The sequence below is a fragment of the Petaurus breviceps genome, unplaced genomic scaffold (assembly GCF_028583685.1).
Source record: "Petaurus breviceps papuanus isolate PSGF00001 unplaced genomic scaffold, PetGlider_PUasm1.0 79, whole genome shotgun sequence".
NCBI lineage: Eukaryota > Metazoa > Chordata > Mammalia > Diprotodontia > Petauridae > Petaurus > Petaurus breviceps.
This window is the reverse complement of record NW_027186523.1, coordinates 31,715,625-31,729,879: the sequence shown is the minus strand read 5'-3', so window position 1 is coordinate 31,729,879 and position 14,255 is coordinate 31,715,625. Positions and strand designations below refer to the sequence as shown.

Genomic DNA, 14,255 nt, shown 5'->3' with positions numbered 1-14,255 from the left:
AGGGGAGGGCACTTTGGGGGGGAGGGTAGTTAGAAGCACACATCTTTGAAAAGGGACAGGGTCAAAGTAGAGAATAGAACAAGTCGGGGGGCGGGATAGGATGGAGGGAAATATAGTCAGTCTTTCACAATATATCCTCTATAGAGATGTTTTTCATAACTACACATGTACAACCTATTATTATCTTCCCATTAAGGGTGGGTGACAAGGGAGGAACGTAAAGAATCTGGAATTCAAAGTTCTAAAATCAAATGTTAAATAAATATTATTATTAATTTTATATTTATAATTATTAAATTATATATAATTTATATTAATTTTATATATTATATATAAATTAAAATTATAATTAATTTAAAATTAATGCAACTGGGATATACAAGCACTGGGGTATGGAGATCCATCTTGCCCTACCAGAGAGTTGGAGGGGTGATGGAGAGGATATAGGATAAAGCAGGTTGGGGGAGGGGGTATACAGTGGGATCTCTGTTTTGGGGAGGTGGGTAGGGGAAAGATGGGAAGAAAATTTGTAACTCAAAATCTCGTGTAATGAATGATGTAAACTAAAAACAAACATAAAATTTAATTTAAAAAATAAAAAATCACTTCGGTAGATGTGTAGAATTTGGATTGGAGAGAATGGTTATTGTTTGTTGCTGTTGTTTGTCCTTCATTCTCAAAGGGGACCATGACATCTGGGAGGTGATGCCATGACACACAAGTGATTGGATTTAAGTGAGGGAGGGTGTGCAAAGTCCAGTAGCCAGTTATAGACAGGATGACTTGAGAAGGCCCTAATAAGGGATGCCGATAGGATATGGTAGCCCCAAGAGGAACAATAGAACCCAAGGGAAAGCAGAAAGTAGAGGATAGTAGAGGTGGGGGAAGGAAGAGGGTAGACCAAAAAGGGGAGTTTAGGATGGTCCTGAAAACAAATTTTTGCTTACTTTACAATTTTGTCGTATTACATGGGTTCTTATCAATAAGTTGGCACCTCATTTCTTGAGCAATGGTGTTTTCCTTTTATCTTCCCAGCCTCTCCATCTAGAGTTAGATGACATTGTGTGGTCTAGTATACATTTTAAATGATTTATTTATTATAAACTCAATATTAAGCACCAGTTCATTAAATCTAACTTGAAGGTATTTACACTTAAATAAATGTGCTTAAGATTTTAAGTCTGAAAACTATACTAAGATTTTTATAATACTCTTTAGTATTTAGGACTCTACAGTCACTCCCTTTTAATCTCTTAACAGGATTCCTTGTCTAATTAATCCTCCTTTAGGGTAGATCTTCCTGATTTAGAGGCTAACTATATATCTGCTATTCCATAGTGCCTCTCAATGAAAGTATTGATAAACCTTTTTTTTTATTAGTTTGAAATATGAAACTTTCCCATGGACATATAGCTAATAAGTCTCACCAAGGACTTGAACCAGTTCTGGCAACAGGTGTACTTCCCACTATACCATGCTATCTATGAGGTAAAAAGTAGTGTGTGGGAGGGATACCAAGCGGAAGAAATAGTATGAGAAAAGGCACAGAGACAGGAAAGAGCAGCAAGCGCGTTAGCAAGTTAGGAAGAGCGTAGTGAAAAATACAGTTAAAGCGTAATATGTGCTAAGAGTAACGTGATAGGATGCTAGGAAGGTGAACTGGAGCTGTATCATAGAGGGCTTTGAAGGCCAGGATGAGTTTGGGTTTAATTTGGCAGGCAGAGAGGGAGTCATTGAAAATGGTGTTAAGTACTCTGTATTAGGAAGATTAATCTGGCTGTAGTGTGTGGGAGGGGTCACAAGTGGGAAAGATTTAAGGAAATGGGTTGTAAGTCAATTGCAGTAGGCCAAGTTACAGGTAACAAAAGTCTAAACCAGAGGTGTTGCATTGACAGTGGAAAAGATGTTAGATACAAAAGATCTTTTGAAGAAACATTTGTTAATCCCTGTTTCAGCAGGAGGTCTAGTGAGTATAGTTTTACCCTGCTGAAAGGAGGGGAACTGAAGGATGATGTGATCTGTGAACTCCCTATGGAAGATGGGAGTGGGATGGGGAAGCCTAGAAATTTTTGGTTTGGGGATAGGGTAGGGAAATGGAAGGTTAACTGAGCCAGTGGTGAGCTGATTGCAATTGAAGAATATTTGTTACCCCAAATTGGTTATGAGCAATTGGGGGTCTCTCTGGCTCACTGATCTGCTTAAAGAATGATCTGCAGGGACAGCAAATTTACTTTCAGTTCAAGCAGATTGCCTGGAAGTGTTTACCTTGTGCTGAGGCAGGGTGAATTATATTTTCACTCTTCACTTTTCCTCTCCATCACCAAAGAAGCCATGAGGTTCAGGGATATCTTCTTTCCTCTACCCCTTTCTCTTTCCTCCCTCTGTTCAAACAGAGCTGAAAATTTTTTTATTGCTCTATTCCCCATGACTGATGATAATGTTTAAACTTTTTATCTTTTATAAATGTGTTCCTTTTTTTCTGTAGCCATATCATTACTTGAAATAACAATGTACAGAAGGGATAGGAGGCAACTCTGGGAATTTATTGTTTTCTGTTGATTTTTGTTTTTCATTTAACAGATTATATATGCCAAAACCCTGTAGTTCTGGTGTGGAAGGCTAAAAGACCTCCCTCAGGGTTATTGAGTTATAATTTAGTTTTATGAATAGCCCTATAATTCTCCCAAGCAAACCCTAAATCTTGAACTCAGAGCTCACATAGATTTCCTCTGGATAACTTAACAGACTGAAGCCATGATGGTGCTTAGGTCATGAGCCTTAGTCCCTGGGCATAGTCTGGAAAATTAATAGCCGCTAGACTCCTCCCCAATACCCCCTCTCCATACTTTGGGCTCCACAGCCAACACATAATATTACACTTGGTTACTCATCTAGTGTGGAGCCAAATGTGAATCAGGTGTTTAAGCCCAAGTCACTGGCACAGATGGTTGTGCTGTAACCAGAAATAAGGAAGTCAGGTAGAGAAGCAGGTTTGGAGAAAAAAGAGATATGGTTAGTTTTTGACATGTTGAGTTTTTAAAATGATGACAAAACACCCCAGTAGAGACATATAAGATAAGCAATTGAAAATGTGAGGGTGGACCTTCAAGAGTTTGCTGTCATTTTTGCTGTTTTGTTTTTACCTTATGGACAGACCAGGAGTGTTTGGGTGCTGCAGTTCACTACAGTAGCATTAATACAAATGTTCTGAATTGACTACATACTATCAGCCCTCTTGGGAACAACTGAACCCCAAATTACTGATCTTTATTTCTTTCTTTTTTTAACAAAAGCTATATCACAAATAATTAGGTTCAGTGGCTAGTATGACAAAAAGAGAAATGACTTCTTGCTTTATTCACATTCCCATTGTCCCTAAGATCATGATGCTAGCATACCTTCAAGTGGTTGGCACTGCCTCCATGTAAAAGGAATATTTTAAAATATGACAAAAAAAGTAGCCTCTATGGGGGCTTGTGGGGTTTTACACTCCACAATGGGCTCCCAGTAAACACTTGTCTGCAATGGTCTTGGGAAAATTGTTCCATGATGACATTAAGAGTTCAGAAATAAAAACAGCTTCAAGAGAAGGATCACCTATGTTTACATCAGAAAAGAGGAAGGAAGTGGTGAATGTCTTGCCAAACAGTGCAGTTTTTACTGAATAATTGCCTAACTGACCACTGTGAAGCTTCCTATTTTTTTCCGGTGGTGGTGTGTGTATAGATATTGATAAAAAAATACAGCTATCTGTTTATATACATATATGTACACATATATTTTGCCACAAGGAGGGTTTTATTAATATTCTTTAACAGATTAAGAAACAAATACAACAATGCATCAAGCCTCCTTCCATTGTTCTTTAAACAGAATTAGGTACCACTGTTTGATGTCACTTTTAGGTATAGTTAGAATCAATTGCCATCCCATCCAGAGTTCAGGCAATACAGAGCACACTAAACTAGCCCTTCAATGACATCAGGCACAAGTAAATGATCACAACTAGTGAATACAACACACATTAAGAATGAAAAAGATAAAAAAAAAATTTATGCAGCTCGATCAGCAGATGATGAGTACAATCCAGTTTCCAGCAGTGCATGTTATGCACACATCATTTCACAGTGTTACCAGAGTCTATAGCAAGAACTTAGTTATTTCCAATTCTGTTTTATACATGTTTAGTGAAATTCCATAGGCCTGTGCACAATATTCACAATATCTGTAACGATAATGATAATTAGAATCCAGGCAAATGGCAATTAAGACCAGATAATGTGGAATTAAAAAGGTTTGAGAAATGACATTTATGGGTAATTTAGTCATGTTATTAATAAGACCAGCACTCTGTCAATAAAAGGATGGTTATTTGGCTGTTGCTCTTAGACCAAAAGACAATCATGGCGGTGGGCTCACTACATACTCTTCTAAGAGTAGGTGTTCATTGAGAGACTGAGAGTGACATGGGCACCTTAGGACTGAGAATCTACCTCCATATACAGATGGTCCCCAGCCTTGGGTCATCTATTCAAAGAATTTATGCCCCACCCAAGCCTGGGCAGAACACAATAGCTACCTTACCAGGGTGGGGTCTTGCAAAGTCCTTCCAGAGACTGAACCTTCCAAATCAGGACTTTAGAAAAAGGGAGGGGGAACTCTGAATCCTTCCAAATCATTGGTTATTAGTAATCATTTCTCTCAATAATATGTGGCACACTTTCACTACAGAATATTATTCATCAAGCTAGTGTCTAGGAATTCTAAATTAATGACATTTAATTTTCTGGGTAAAAGTATTTGTGGTTTAATAAAATGTGAATGAAATTTGCTGTCATCACACAGATCACAATTATCAAAAAGTGATAATAATTTGTTCTTTAACCAAGACAAAAAGAAACATTGTTATCACACACACACATCACACACACTCTCTCTCTCTCTCTCTCTCTCTCTCTCTCTCTCTCTCTCTCTCTCTCTCTCTCTCTCTCTCTCTCTTTCTCTCTCAGCAAGTAGGTATCTTTTTTCTTTTTGGAGGGAGGAAGGCAGGGTAGTTGGGGTTCAGTGATTTGCCCAAGGTCACACAGCTAGTAAGTGTTAAGTGTTACTACCTTACACAATGCCTAACGCATAATTGGTGCTAAATAAATGTTTGTTAATTGATTACCTCATGGTAGATTATGTCTTTCATCTTGTTTGTTGGTCTCTTGTTTTTGTATGATATATTTTCTTATCACCATCTTTAATAGAAATTTGAGCCCAGTTTTGAACATGTTAAGTTTCATGTTTCCTCTGTTAGCCATATAAACAGGCAAAAATATACAGCAAACAGAAATATGATAGTGGGGTGCCTTGGGAAGAGGTTGTATAGAGATACAATTTTTGATATCTGTAGAGAGTTAAAAATTGAACTATGGAGAACTTCTAGCCAAGATGGCTACCAGAACAGAGGAAAACATCAGCGAACCATGCCTTCTCCAGCAAAAACCTAAAAAATACACTAGTTTGAATCAGGAAGTCCAAGGAGAAACTTCAGTAAGTAATTGAAAAAAGCCACACCAGAAGCCCCTGGGTGTTAGGAAAGAGGGCACCAATAAAGCTAGTGCTAGTGCAAGTAAATATGCTGCCAGCCTCCCTGTGTGACCAGAGATGGGCAGGAGACACATGTAGTCTGCAGAGCCTTATATCTAAAGGCAAGAAGATCAGAAGGTTCCCCCAAGAAAGTCACAGGGTGGTTGGAACCCCACACCTGGGACTTTGGAAGTCACCAGGAACAGCAGTGACCAGTTAAGACACAGAAGCCCTCAGACTAGGATAGCCAGGGCTCCAAGGTCCCTAGGATTCTTTCTTGAGATGTCATAGAAGACTCTGAAGATCCAGTGCTATAGATCTCAAAGATCCAGGAGGTACAAACCCCACTAGTAAGAGGTCAGCGCAGGAGATGAGATGAAGTCAGGTCAAGACCAAAGAAAGACAACCACCCAATCCAAAAGCACAAAGCACAAATTCTGGGGCTAAGTTTGGAGAAATGAATAAAACAAATAAGACAAGGACCATGATAAAGAGTTATTGTAGATCCAGAGATGCCCCAAAATCCAGCAGACTCAAAGGAAAAAATTATATTTTCCACAAAGACTTTATGGATACCTAGAAGAAATGTAATGATAAAAAGTGAAATTTTTAAAATGTGAAGAGAATTGGGAGAAAAAAGAGAGGGAAAGAAGGAAGGAAGGAAGAAAAGAAAGCAGAAAGAAGAAAGGAAGGAAAGACAAAAGAAAGGGAGAGAGGAAAGAAGGAAGATAAAGCATTTGTTTACTATGTTTCAAGCCCTGTGCTAAGTGCTGGGGAAACAAATACAAGCAAATAAGATAATCCCTACACCAAAGGATCTTATATTTTAATGAAAGCAGACTATACTATAGTACTAAATGTACACATTAGGTGTACTATAAAGCAGGAGGGATAATAATGTGGCCAATGATGAGTAGTAGAGTCTGGAGAGATTCCAGGTGAGAGTGAATTACTGGAGAATAAATAATTTAGAAGAAAAAATAGTATAACTTACCTGATAAACTCCCTGAAAATGAAAATAAACCAGACAAGAATGTATTACTCCACAAGATGAAAAAAAGCATTAGAACAAAATCAAAAGATTAAAGCAATAAAAGAAATTATAATTGTAATATTTGATAGTAAGAACAGGTAGGTCAATAAATCAAGGAAAGATAATTTAAGAATAAGGAAAGATAATTTAAGAATCAGGATTCTGGGGGTGGCTAGGTGGTGCAGTGAATAGAGCACCAGCCCTGAAGTCAGGAGGACCTGAGTTCAAATCTGACCTCAGACACTTTACATACTTACTAGCCATGTGACTTTGGGCAAGTCACAACCCCAATTGCCCTCCAAAAAGCAAAAAAAAAAAAAAAGAATCAGGATTGCCTGTAAAGCATGATTAAAAAAAAAAGTCTAGATTCTATATTTCAAGAAATCATAAATGAAAAATGCTTAGATCTATTAGGTTCATAAGATAAAATAAATATTGAAAGAATCCAGTGATCATCTCCTGAAAAAAACCTTGAAAGGGTAAGTCCCGGGAATGATGTACCCAGAATCTAGAGCTTCCACATCAAAGAAAAAATTCTGTAAGTATCCAGAAAGGAATTCAAATTCAGTGAACCATAGTCAGTATCATACACAATGGCTTGTAGTGTCTATAAACAAAAAGAGAACTTGGAATATAATATTTTAAAAGGCAAAAGGCAGTGCCTTACAACCAAGAACAACTTACCTTGCAAAGTTGAGTATAATTCCAGAGGGAATACAAACAGGCAGACACACCCCACATGTAAACACACACACACACACACACACACACACACACACACACACACTAATGGAATGGAGGACTTTAATGTATTTCTGATGAAAGACCAAAACAGCATGAGCTTTTACATGCAAGCACATCCCCAATTGATAAATGGTCAAAGGATATGAACAGGCAGTTTTCAGATGAAGAAATTAAAACTATCCATAGTCATATGATAAAATGTTGGAGATGTGGGAAAATTGGAACACTGATGCTTTGTTCGTGGAGTCATGAACTGATTCAACCTTTCTGGAGAACAATTTGAACTATGCCTGAAGGGCTATAAAACTGTGCATAACCTTTGACCCAGCAATACCACTTCTAAATCTTTATCCCAAAGAGATCATAAAAATGGGAAAAGGACCCACATGTACAAAAATATTAATAGCAACTCTGCAGGGGCCAAGAAGTGGGAATAGAGGGGATGCCCATCAATTGGGGAATGGCTGAACAAGTTGTGGTATATGAACATAATGGAATACTATTGTGCTATAAGAAATGATGAGCAGGCAGACTTGAGAATAACCTGGAAAGATTTACATGAACTGATGTTGAGTGAGGAGAGCAGAACCAGGAGAACATTATACACAGCAACAACTGCAGTGTGTGAGGACTGATTTTGATAGACTTAACTCTTCTCAGCAATGCAAGGATCTTAAGAACTCCAAAAGACTCATGGTGGAAAATGCCATCCACATCCAGAGAAAGAACTATGGAATCTGAATGTAAATGAAAGCATGCTATTTGCTCTCTCTTTTTTGTTATTGTTTTGTTTTGTTCCTTCTTTCTCATACTTTTCCCCATTGGTTCTGATTCTTCTTTACAACATGACTAAGGTGAAAATATGTTTAATATGAAAAAAGTTTATTCTTTGGATTCTTCTTGACAGACAGCTCTGTGACTATTTTTTTTTAATCACAGTGGTAGAATTGAATGGGTTACTCTAAATTTGAGATTTCAGTATGATTACTTTGGAATTAATTTTGTTGCATATAAAATCAAGAATAAAGGTTCAAGAAGATCATATTAAAGGAAAAAATGCAAACACAAAACTCTTAAAAAACCTAAAAAGAATTTTTTTTTAATAGTTAGAGGGTGCTGAGTCATGACGTAGTGCTACTATTCTAGTAACTAGAGAAGAAACAAATGTCCCTTCAGAGCTTAGTTGTCTTCAAAGGGTATTAAGGGAGTTAATTTTTTTTTCTTTTTTTAAAATTTATTTATTTACTTTTAGTTTACAACATTTATTTCCACAAAGGGGAGTTAAATTTTAAAAAACAAACTCATACCACAGAGGACCTGTAATATAAAAGGAATACACACACTAGTGTAAAAAAGAAGAAGCTATGTGTATTTCTCAGAATTGGGAGCTTGAAAAGAGGAATATACGAACATTAAGGAAAGGATAGGGGAGTAGGTATATGAACCTTACTCTTGTCTGAAACAGACTAAGGAGGGTTGAACACAGATACCACACATGTTAACAGTTTAGAGTAGAAATATATCAAATTCAACAGGGTGACACTTTTATTGGGGAGGAGGTAAAGAGGAAAGTTGATATTAAGGAGGAAATAAAATGAAATAAACTTCCTAATCTTAAATGGAGGATTAAAATGGAAAACAATACAAGTAAAAGAATTGTAAAGGAGGGTGATAGGTAAATTGGGGAATAGCTGAACAAATTGTGATATATGAACATAAAGAAATATCATTGTTCAATAAGAAATAATTGAAGAGGTTTCAAAGAACCCCAAGGACCAAGGAGTATGAACTAATACAGAATGAAGTGAGCAAACCCTGAAGAACAATTTATAGAAGAACAGCTCCGAAAGACTCAAGAACTCTTAAAATAATGACCAGTCAAGTCAAGAGGGCCATTGCAACATTTTTTAGGACACAGAGAACAGAAGGAAGTTCAAAAGGAAGCATGGATATGCCAGACAGTTTTGAAAGGAGCATGTGGAATTTATTATATACTTTTAAAAAATGGTTTGAAAGGGAGCCTCAACGTTTTATATAAAACCACCTTTTTGTGTTCATCTTTAATAACTAGACATGCTCATCTTTTTTTTCTGTTTAAATTCAGAAATTTAAAAAAGTAATTGAACCATAGAAGTAGGTAAGATCACCAAGAATGTAGAGAGAAGGCCAGAACTTTGGAGGGCTCCTACATTTAAGTGTAGCCCATTTAATCTCAGGTTCCTTATCCCAATTTCACCTCCCACCTGCAATTAGTTCCCAGGGTTAGGCTGACTTTATCTCCCCATCAAGGTCCTAGGGGGTGTCTCTGAGGAGTCTGGGTAATTCTTTAACCACCTTTATCAGCTCTAGCCCTAATTCCATTGTGTCCCCCCCCCCCAGAAGTAGTTTCAGTGAACACCAATTAACTTTTAAAAGGTGTATTAGGGTAAAAGCAGAGCTACAGATATTCCAAAAATTTGACATATTCTCCATGAATACATACAATGTCCATTGAAAATGCTCTCGTGCTTACAAAGCACATGTTACAAGGGGCTAGCTCACAGTACTTTGTTATGGAAGTCCTTTTTTTCCCACTTGTGGGATGCTTAAGAAGTTCCCCTTAGGTATAATAATGGTGTCCATCTGTCCTCATCTTACTGAAAGATGTGCCAGGACACTGATGGGAAGATGAAAAATCCAAAATCCTGTAGACTGTTCACAGTTCCCCAACTCATCCTCTAGCCACAAAAAGGGGGAAGAAGATCTGGCCAAATCTGGAGCCAAGGCCTCTCCTCAAAAACCCCTCCCCACTGTAGTTCCTCTTCAAGAGTATGCTAGAAGACCACAGTGGCTCTAATTTCTGGAACTTATCTCTTCTCAACTCAGCAGATGATCCTGATATGCAACCAAATGTCTTGGCCTATCTGAGCATGATACTTACATGACATCATTTTAGTCATTCTGGTTGGAAGCCCTTTTATTACCTAGTCGAAGGCCTATGGTTTCATCCCCTTCCTTACATAAAGGATAGGAAGAAGATAAGAAGCCAGGAGAGGAGACAGAAAAAGGATAGCTGGGAACATAAGAGGAAAACTCTGAGGATGTACCGTCATCAAAGCCAGTGGAGGTCAGAGCATGGCTGTTCATTAGAGCCAAATGCTGCTTAGAGGTCAAGGGAAACAAAGATGATGGGGAAAAGAGCCATTTATTTAGTGACCTTGGTGAGAGGTCACATAATATTTGTATTGGATTATTTTATTTCCTTGGACATGATCCCACAGCTAGAGGCCCTCGTGGCCAAACTTCTAGTCCTGGCCAACCTTGTTTGTTAATAGCCCCTCTGCAACGTTTGCAGTTTGTTGTTTATTGTCCAAAACACCCTTAAGCACAAAGCAATTTAAAGTAGTATTAAGTGTGATAGAGAGGGTAGAACTTATGTGAATTACTTACTCAGAGAGTCAAGAAAATCCTTTTCCTTAAATTTTTGTGTTAAGAGGAAATTAGACAAATAGATTTGTCACAAAGCATTTTTTTTAATTATGCTTCCTAAATTTCCCTGTTCTTAGTTGGATATTTAAACAAAGCAGTCTATTTCCGTCCCTATTTAGAGAGAAATATTCATTTAGTCAACAAGCATTTTATTAAGTTCCTACTTAGTGCCAGGTACTATGCTAAGCACAGGGGTGCTAGGTGGCGCAGTGGCTAGAGTGTTGGGCCTGAAGTCAGGAAGACTCCTCCTCTGTGTAATGTGTTACCCTAGGCAAGTCACTTAAGCTTATTTGCCTCAATCTCCTCAGCTGTAAGATAAGCTGGAAAAGGAAATGGTAAACCACTCCACTGTCTTTGCCAAGAAAACCCCAAATGGGGTCCCAAAGAGTCAGACACGATTGACAAACAACCCAACAACAATATGCTGAGCATTAGGGATATCAGAACAAGACAAAACAAAAAAAGTCCTTGCCCTCAAGGAGCTTCACTAACTCTTTTCTCTCTTTTTAAACCATTTTTTCACATCAATTTCATTTATAAATGAAAGGAATTGGAAGGAAGCTGTGATTTCATTGACATAGGGAACTCCTAGTAAGGTAACTCTACTAATGTAGGTTGGCACCAGTTCTGCAACATATAGTTTGGCCAGGGCAGTGAAAGGGAAGTGATTTGTCCAGGGTCATATAGCCAATATGTATCAGAGTCTTGAACTCAGGTCTTCCTGACCCAGAGGCCTGCTCTTTCTCCTCCATACTTCATTGCCTCTACTACAAATGAGAAGGTTCTTAAATAATGAGTATAAGAAGATGTATTCTTTTTCTTTTCTTTTTTAGAGCTGTGAAAATTGTCAAATATGGATAAGGATAGTTCCAGTTCCAGTGATTCTGATGAAGAATCTAAAAAGAAAAAGTCAAAGCAGCGTAAATCATCCATCCCATTTTTACAAGCTCAGTTAGAGTTTATGGCTGCTGTTGTACCTACAATTAATATTCAGGATGAACGCTTCATTGACATAAGTACAACTCCTGCATTTCAGTGTCTAGATGAGGTATGACTATTTTTTTACTTTATTATAGAGTGTTATTGACTTTTAAAGGTTTTTGTTTGTTTTTTTAAGCCCAGGGATGGGGGACGAGGGGTGGGATATTCCTTCCAGTGATGTAGATCACAACCCATTCATCCCTGCCCAAACAGAAGGACTCTTGTTTATGTCCTCATGTCAGTTTGCCACCAAGGATCCATCTAATATACTATGGGCTTTCCCTGAAACTTTTTGACAATACATGAATACCTCTGGAGCACCAAGGTGCCCATTACCTTAGCCCTCCCTTTCTTCATCTGTCTGGCCCATCTTTTTTAATCGTGTATTTCTTTGAAGACGTCCTTCATATCACTTCTCTGTAGTTCCTTGTGTTATAGCTTGTATCTCCATTGCCTTTTGAGTTGTCTGCAACTTCCATTTTTAAGAGGTTATAGTGTTCTATGGCACAGCCATTGAATGTCACTGGAAAAAAAAAGAATGTTAGCATTCAATTTAAAAAAAACAAAGATGGTCCTTTGTTTCAAGAAGAAGCTTCGGGTCATTAAAGTAATCTTTCAGCTTCCTAGAAGCAATCCAGCCTCTTCTCCTGCTGTTAATTTTGGGTCCCATTCAATACATATACATATGTACATACACATGTGTATATATTTATATATACACATATATACAAACATATTGACATATGTGTGTGCATATATACACAATAAACATGTGCATGTATATACAAACATATGTGTGTGCATGTATATACACACCCCAATGAATCAGTTCTATAGGTTGCCCAGTCAATTGCATATAATGGTCTAGACAATAGGTATTTTTAATCTACATAGTTTTTCCTATGTACAAAGTGTAGCCAAACTCTTTTGAGTAATTTTGAAACTCATGTGGAAGGTTCTACAGTATTCTGGAACTCTTTGTGGTCAATATAGTGTCATCCAAAACAGAAGCATACATGGGATTTCACCATCTATATCCCTCTTCAGCCCAGGTTCTACACTCAATCTCTTTCATGACGGTTTTTTTTTTTTTGCAAGAATGCCATCCATCTCCTTGTTTTATGTTTTGTTTTATATTGATAGAGAATTATCAAGGTTATCTCCATTGTTATATTATTTCAAGGACTTAAACTTTTTTTTTATAAGAATCTTCTTGTTTTTATTGTTGGGATCCAGGTTATTTGAGAGGGATGAAACGAGAGGAGTGGGTGGCTCCAATACCCGGTCAGCCATGTTTCACAGGCTTGTAGGTGGTAGAGAATTCGCACAGGTAGTGTCCAATCATCTAGGGCTTAATTTCTACCTGACTGAAGGTCTTGCTGTTATAGACGCCCACCATACTTCCCACCATCTCACGCAGGATAATCATGTCTCGAAGATGTGTCTTCACTACCTCAGGCTTTTCCATGAGGGGGGCCTCCTTCTTGGCCTTCCTCAGGTGCTTCAGGAGGGAATGTTGTTTGCGCCTCAGACCCCTGTTGAGTCGCCGTCGATGTTGAGCGCTGTACAGCTGCATGAGCTGTTCATAGGACTTGTCCAGCAGCTGATCCAGGTCCATGCCGTGGTAGGTGAACTTCCGGAAGGTTCGCTTCTTCTTCTGTTCCACTTCTACCATCTTGTCTGCTGTCAGGAAAAGACCACTCCCGATTGCGCAGGCCAAGGACTTAAAATTTTGACATGAATTGAAGATACCTTGCTGGGATAGAAACTAGGGCAATGTTTTGCTCTGCTGAACCAGATTTTTGTTTCCCTCAGTAGTCAACAAACATATCGCACATGCCTAGAATCTTTTGGCTACTTGTGTGATGGTAATAATGTTAAAATGTTGCTTGTGGAAGCTTTGCTTTTCCCCTTATCAAGGATGCCTTGATGCGTTGTATATGTAGGTCTCATAAAAATGTATTTATCTGGGAATATGGGTTGATAATTTAGAAGCCTATTTAAAACTTCCTGTTTATTTCAATTGAAGATATTAGTAATATTTATCTGGTTTAAAAGCTCTTTCCAGACATGTCCCCATCTCTCCTTAGAAAGTTGGGTCAAGAACAAAATACTTTTCTTAAAGAAATGGATTAAGAGTACAAACTAAATTTTGAACAAAAACTATCTCTGATTTTATTAAGATCCTTGCCTAACCCTTTTACCTGAAGTAAGTGGGCTAGGACCCATCCTTCATTCAGAAAGGACTGAGATATTAATCTCTGGGAAGAGACCCTTGTAATTGTTGAGAGCAGTGATCAAATGGTTATTTTTCTGAAATATTAATCCCAAACTGTGTTTTAACATGTGACAATTTCATTGTTCAAGATTCCCTTCAATGTTACCTTAAGTATCACTCTGGGATAGAAGGACATGTCTGAAGGCATGGGGGTAGGGGAAGAAGGGAATTCTGCTAATA

At 37.9% G+C, this 14,255-nt stretch overlaps 1 protein-coding gene and 1 pseudogene across 1 annotated transcript in view; one reads left to right on the top strand and one right to left on the bottom strand.

The window, feature by feature from the left end:
• Positions 1 to 14,255, top strand: part of LOC138175894 (coiled-coil domain-containing protein 146-like) — a 245,301-nt gene that overhangs the window by 75,013 nt on the left and 156,033 nt on the right. The window contains exon 2 of the mRNA XM_069106545.1: positions 11,650 to 11,864. Coding sequence (XP_068962646.1) covers positions 11,670 to 11,864 — 195 coding nt within the window. The 5' untranslated portion in view covers positions 11,650 to 11,669. The remainder of the gene's footprint in view (positions 1 to 11,649; positions 11,865 to 14,255) is intronic.
• Positions 12,990 to 13,645, bottom strand: LOC138175771 (small ribosomal subunit protein uS19 pseudogene; annotated as a pseudogene).